This window comes from Orbicella franksi, chromosome 14, assembly GCF_964199315.1.
Source record: "Orbicella franksi chromosome 14, jaOrbFran1.1, whole genome shotgun sequence".
NCBI lineage: Eukaryota > Metazoa > Cnidaria > Anthozoa > Scleractinia > Merulinidae > Orbicella > Orbicella franksi.
Window position 1 is genome coordinate 5,386,721 of NC_138158.1, and position 6,113 is coordinate 5,392,833.

Sequence of the window (6,113 nt, forward strand, 5' to 3'; positions counted from 1 at the left end):
GTTGGGGTGGACATTTTCATACATTTGCTGTATTTTTGTTCACCCTGACCTCGACTCGGCGCCATTGTTTGTTGGAATGCGGGAAAGGTCTATTAGATTATGAGCTCGAGATTTATATCGCGTGATAGTAAGTTGACGAGGACGCAGCATCACACGCATAGAAGCCCTGGAATCTTTTCCCCCCTCTTCTTGAAAACATAGTGGTCCCCCCAGGGAAAGTAAGAACAGAGGCACCTCGGCTGATGGTGTCATCCGACATGTTTTGAACTTGTTCCGCGCTTAGAGCTTAGCGTAGCCAATAAGAGAACGGCATTCGTGATAGAAAGCTAGTAGATTTATGCTCAAAGGAAATGATGCGTGTATCAGTGCACGTGGAATTTCGTCTTGAACTACCGTCTGTACATTTGTCACGCATAAACAGGTTAACATCATGGGAACAATGTATTTCTGGGATCTGACAATCGATATAGTGACCACCATGTTCCTTGTGTTGGCGGTTGGTCTGTCTGTGGATTACGCGTCTCATGTAGGACACATGTTCATGACGATAGCTGGCTCGCGAATGGGTAAGCCCGTGCCTTAGTTTTGATTTAAATTAGTTCTCCGACGAGGTTGAAAAGCTGAATTACTTTGGGTTTGGTACCTTCCTTACACTTTCTCAGCTTCACCTTCACTTAACTCTTTGTGCCAGAGGGCACGCACCACACTCCAGGACTGCCACCCTGCTCTGGACTTCTCCCGACCTCTCTTTCTCTTTCCCTCGGAGGCTCATGTCTGGGCTGTAATATAGTGAATTCCTTTGAGTAAAATCCCTCAGTTGTATAATAATTTGTCTTGTAAAAGAAAAGTAATCTCTTTATTAGGGTCCCAAACTTGAATGCAGGTTGACTTTTCTTACATTCTTTTCACTCAGAACGAGCCCGCGTTACTCTTCGTGACATTGGACCAGCGGTATGGAATGGTGGCTTTAGTACGTTCTTGGCTGTAGTACTTCTGATCTTTTCCAAATCTTATGTCTCCATGACTTTCTTTAAGGTGAGTAGTTATTTGGAGAAAACTATAAGTACGGGAGTTCAGATGGTAGCGCGCGAGTGAAATTATCAATTGTCAAAACTGGAATTAAAGATAAAGTAGTTTGCACTTGGCGCAAACCTCTTCACAGAGCCGGAACATATTCAGATTTGTGTAGCATGCTAGCATAAGCAGTTATTGCTTACAGGGCACCCCCCCCCCCCCTCCGCACCACCCCTCCAACGCCTTTGGTCACTTACCCTAACAGTTCAGACCTGAACCTCTTCATTTACCGATATTGTTACTCATTCTTGTACTGGTGCAACCCTCGTGGAATCTCGTTTTCGTGTCTGATGAGACATAAAAACGAGACTTATTGTAAACACCCAGCAACTCTATACAACCGCCGTGCATGCCCACATTAGTATGCTGCGCAGCAATTAAATATTATAACATAACTAAAGCAAAGCGCGCGCTCTGATTGGTTAATTTAGCGTCTACTATTTGCCCATGGGTGTACGCTGCTGACGTATGTGCTAATGTTTACAAAGCAAAACTTTTGACAGACATTGTTTCCAAAGTAATGGCCGACGTTCTTCTGCCAGAAATGCGAAACTGTCTTCACAGTTGTCTGAAGATGAAACTTTATCGAATTACTGGTGCGCAGTCGGTTGTCATGAATGAATTTTCGCGCGCTTGTTTTCTCTCTTCATGTAAGACTAAACGAACATTTTTGTGATGTAGCTCAATAAAAGGACTTCTGTTGTTCCAATGTCTCAAATGTTATGTTATAAAACAAATGGTAAACGCCATAGCGTGCACTATTGAGTTATGGATGCACTTGGGAGGTTTGCTAAGCACTCAAGGAGCTAGAGTCGCACGAGGCGATAGCCGAGTGCGACTCTTACGCTTCTTTCGTGCTTAGCAACCTCCCGCGTGCATCCATAACTCAATAGTGCACGCTATGGCGTTTACCATTTTGTTAATTTGACCATGCGTGGAACAAATATGTGTAAACCGCCACATAACACCTGTTCGGCTTATATGTTTTGTGTTGTTAATTTGCAGGTGTTTTTCTGTGTTGTGTTTTATGGATTATTTCATGGCTTGTGTTATCTTCCCGTTATCCTTTCCTGTATTGGACCGACACCATACAATTCCTCTCGGGTACACCCACTGCAGTTATCTACTCAATCCCTTAATCCTGTTGAATGTCCAGGCGCTATTGGTGATTGTCCAATCAACAACAACAACAGCAAAATCACCCTGTCAAAATCGTACGATTTTTCCTTGCTCAACCCAGACCAGTTGGTGTTGCCTTGCCAACCCGATCAAAGTCTAGACACTAACAGTGGCGATCATGTGGCCAAGGACAAAACCATTGCGTCAACAGGGGATACACATAACCACGACGGGAATTTCCGTCGATCAATTGCAGGTAAAGTTGGAGACTGCACACCGCGTAGTGAAACACGAATGTACTGTCAAGCGATAAATGGTTGTTTAGGTTAAGTTTTTTTTTTGGAACCAGAGGCCAGATAAAAAATACAGCGCGTTTCGTTTGTTGGATCGTTTGTAGTTTTCATGTGGAGATTCGCTAGCCTGTTCCAGGCTCTCTGTTTAGACTGTTTATGGCCGCGTGCCAAAGGGAAACGAGGCGAGCGAAAGAACAAAGGGATCTGGAATAGGGGGAAGTTACGGCCGTTTTCGCCCGAAATCCCTGGCCTTTTTTTCCATTCGTTCTTTGCGCGGGCTTACCAACTACTAACCAAACGCCTGGAACAGACTGGGGGATATACAAAAGTTAGGTATAGGGGACCGTAGCAGCTGCCGCTGCAACTTAATGGCAAATGGTGTCATGTTTTCCTCGGTAATTATAAAATTCTCAGTTCTAAACGGAGATAGCTCTTGATAGAATTTCAAATCCGTACAAACTCCTGTAGAACCGCTCACAAACCCGTAAAGTACGCTTTGTTTTCACTTATGGGGACATTGGGGTAAATATGAAAATGCAATCGTATAAATTTTTGTTGTCTTCTTGACTTTTCTCTCAGAACTGGATGTTTCTACATTGGAATCAGGCTGCAGAGAAAATGAAGGAGTGTGTGCTACTATAGACCTCTATAAAGCATGGCATTAACGTGTGTGACCTCTTCATCTTGTTAATTCAAGATTGAACAGGCTATGGCAATGGAAGTGAATGAAGTTCACTTCTATGCACTGGTATAATATGTAAATATATATTTCAAGTCAATAAGCTGTAAGACAGCCGACGCAGGGCTAGTGAGCCAGATCAGTTTCCAACCGTACGAACAAATTATTTGAATACTTTTGTAGCGCAACCTAGGTTTTTATGACGGTAAAATGTGCTGCCAAAACACATTAGAGTATGTTGGTTTCCTTACTGGGTAATAGATCTTTTTACGGTAAAATTCGCCATTTTGAAAATGGCTCAAATTTATCGCAAAAGTAGAGTTTTTATAGGAATCAACCGCTTTCAGCGTTTAGCGCGGGCACTAAATGCTATAAAGCCGATTCTAAAAGAGCTACCTGTAGTTATTCCATCAGAACAATATGGTTTTAACATATTCTAAAATCCTGGTTGAAGCCTTGAGTAATATCTTTAAGGGTGTTTGCGAGCCTGTTTTTTTTTATGGGGTAAATCAAAGAGGGGATAAACGGATATCAAACTTAAGTCTCTAGGCTTCTAATCATTACGGATGACTCAATTTTATAATTTTATTTATCGTAGTTTCAAAAAAGAGACAATGTACAGTGGAACCGCTTCTTTAAGATCGCCTAAGGGCCACAAACATTTAGTCCTATCAACGTCGATCGAAATTTTCTTATTAACTGGCAAGAGAGGATAAAGAGTAGAAGAGTTAATACTCCATATAGGCCTTATTTCCAAGGTTATCCCTCCCAAAATAATTTTTTTAGATCACTCCCGGATTTGGAAATCCCAGAAGCGTGTAGAAATAGCCAATCCTTTGAAGCGTATTCTGTTCGCGTGGACAGCCTAAGCGAGAGTCTGCACTTCTTTCCATCCTCCACGAAAACATCTACGCAACGCGCGTGGTAACAACTTGAAGGATTGTCGTTTGTAATCCGTATTAATCTTCTCCATTCTTAACCATCCTTGTTCCTTTACGGTCTATTAGTATCTTTTAACTGCTTTTCTATCTTTATAAACTACTATTTTCAGGTTTCCTTCAATTTCAGGGTAATTTTGTGCGTGGCCAAAATTACTCAAAATACTGTGATTGAGCTCCTTTAAAGAGAGGGATTACTTTAGGAATGACGTCTTTATGGAGGATTAAGTCGCTTACCCTTCATCCTCTCTTGTAACGGGTCGATAGATTTCTTCTTCTTAGACTTCTTTCTGTAGTGACGCAGGTGGTTGCGACAGTCAACAGAACACAGTTTTATTCAATAAAAATCTCTTCTTTTTGATTTTGTCACTGTTTTCTTTTCTTCGAGCGGCGAAGCGCGGATCACTCACTTTTGTAAGACAGCAAAGTAGATTCAATTCCCCCACAAGTCTTTGACTTCTCCCTTATCTTTGGAAACATGTTACCGAAGCGTTATTGCCGTTATAACAGACAGCGCACAATATGAAGTTACATAATCAGAGAATAAGTCAGTCGTTTGAAAAAATTTTAAAGAGTTTTGGCTGGTTGCTACAAAGGAACATTGCTCGGTTTGTGAATGACGTCAGTACCGTACCCCATCTCTCGACTGTGTCACTAGTTTTTCATTCGGCGAGGGCAGCTGTGTCACGGGCTAACCCATCTCTACCACGCTCTGTACAAGATCATGAAATACTTAATGTCAGCCGGTGATTTTGTTTGCCCTGTCTCTCAGTAAACTTTTATTTCATGTGCAAAACTTGATACAACCCTTCATTACATGAGTTGGTTATTTTCGGTCAGTGGGTTTACTACGACTTCTCTACCATTCCACTAAAACGCAAAGCATGACTCTACATCTTCTTCGTTTGCCATCGCTGGGCCGAACACGCCGCGGGCGCTCTCTGCGGTAGTCTGGGAAACACCTGCGCGGTTGGTACATGTTTGTTTGCGCTGTAAGTAAAAACAAGAAACACAGTCAAATATATTAAGTTGAGCAAGAAAATTGCCCAGAGGTCGAAACCAACAACTGTTTCTCCCTTGGTATTAGTAGTAGAATATTCAAATTTTCAAGGGCTACTAGCATTTGTGGGTAAAGCATTTATGTATTTTCTACTGATATTCATATTTCAATATTTTTAAATATGTTTTGTAACAAAATTCATGTACGAAAACTGAAATATCGTAACGTCATGTAAGACAAATGAATATCGTCATAGTAGTGACCTAACATTTTCGTCCCCAGAGCCCACTGTCTCTTTTAGACAATGGGCTCTGGGTACAAGAATAGTGACCCACTGCTTCTTTGAAACTCTTCCCCTTCCTGTCCCCTTAGCCACAACACTGTGTCTTTTTCCCAGATTTCGCTCGCAAAATTGTTCGAAATGGCGACTCCACAAACAACGGTGAAGGTCAGACGATTTCAGCGCAAAAAATAATGGAGAATTCTCAGGAGCAGTAATGTGACTCAGAACAAAATCTGGGTTCGAACTTTAGGTTTCTAATTTATACCGTGTCATATCGTAAACAAGACAAAACCATTAACTTCTAAGATCAACTTGGCTGAGGATTACGAATGCAAGCTAACCCCTAGGCACGATTTACAATCACTTTGTGACCCCGTGCCCCTTGCCCCACACCACAGCCGCGCTGCATGGCAATTGAGCCTACCTAGCGCCCTACCCCCCTCCATCAAGACTTAATTTTGCACCTTCCCTCTCCAGCTTGAGTAACTTCCAAACACAGCGCTGAATTATAAAATTGGCTCTAAACTATTAGCAAGAACAGAGAGCGGTGAACACATGACCTAAAGAGCGATGTTTTGCAAGCAGATATACACAACACATTTCAACATACCATCTGCCGACGAATAGCCCGCGTTATTGCACCCTCTTTCTTGGAAAGTTTTCTGAAAGATGGGACGACATCGAGGGGCCTGTTTATGTACGGGATGCGTTGAAGATGTTCACGAAC

At 42.2% G+C, this 6,113-nt stretch overlaps 1 protein-coding gene across 2 annotated transcripts in view; it reads left to right on the top strand.

The window, feature by feature from the left end:
- LOC145468095 (patched domain-containing protein 3-like) overlaps window positions 1-5,781 on the top strand; it is a 36,778-nt gene extending 30,997 nt beyond the window's left edge. For both annotated transcript variants that reach the window (XM_081451776.1, XM_081451775.1), the window contains exons 21-24: window positions 422-566; window positions 914-1,035; window positions 2,080-2,449; window positions 3,066-5,781. In XM_081451776.1, coding sequence (XP_081307902.1) covers window positions 422-566; window positions 914-1,035; window positions 2,080-2,449; window positions 3,066-3,151 — 723 coding nt within the window. In that variant the 3' untranslated portion in view covers window positions 3,152-5,781. The remainder of the gene's footprint in view (window positions 1-421; window positions 567-913; window positions 1,036-2,079; window positions 2,450-3,065) is intronic.
- Window positions 5,782-6,113: the final 332 nt, after the last annotated feature.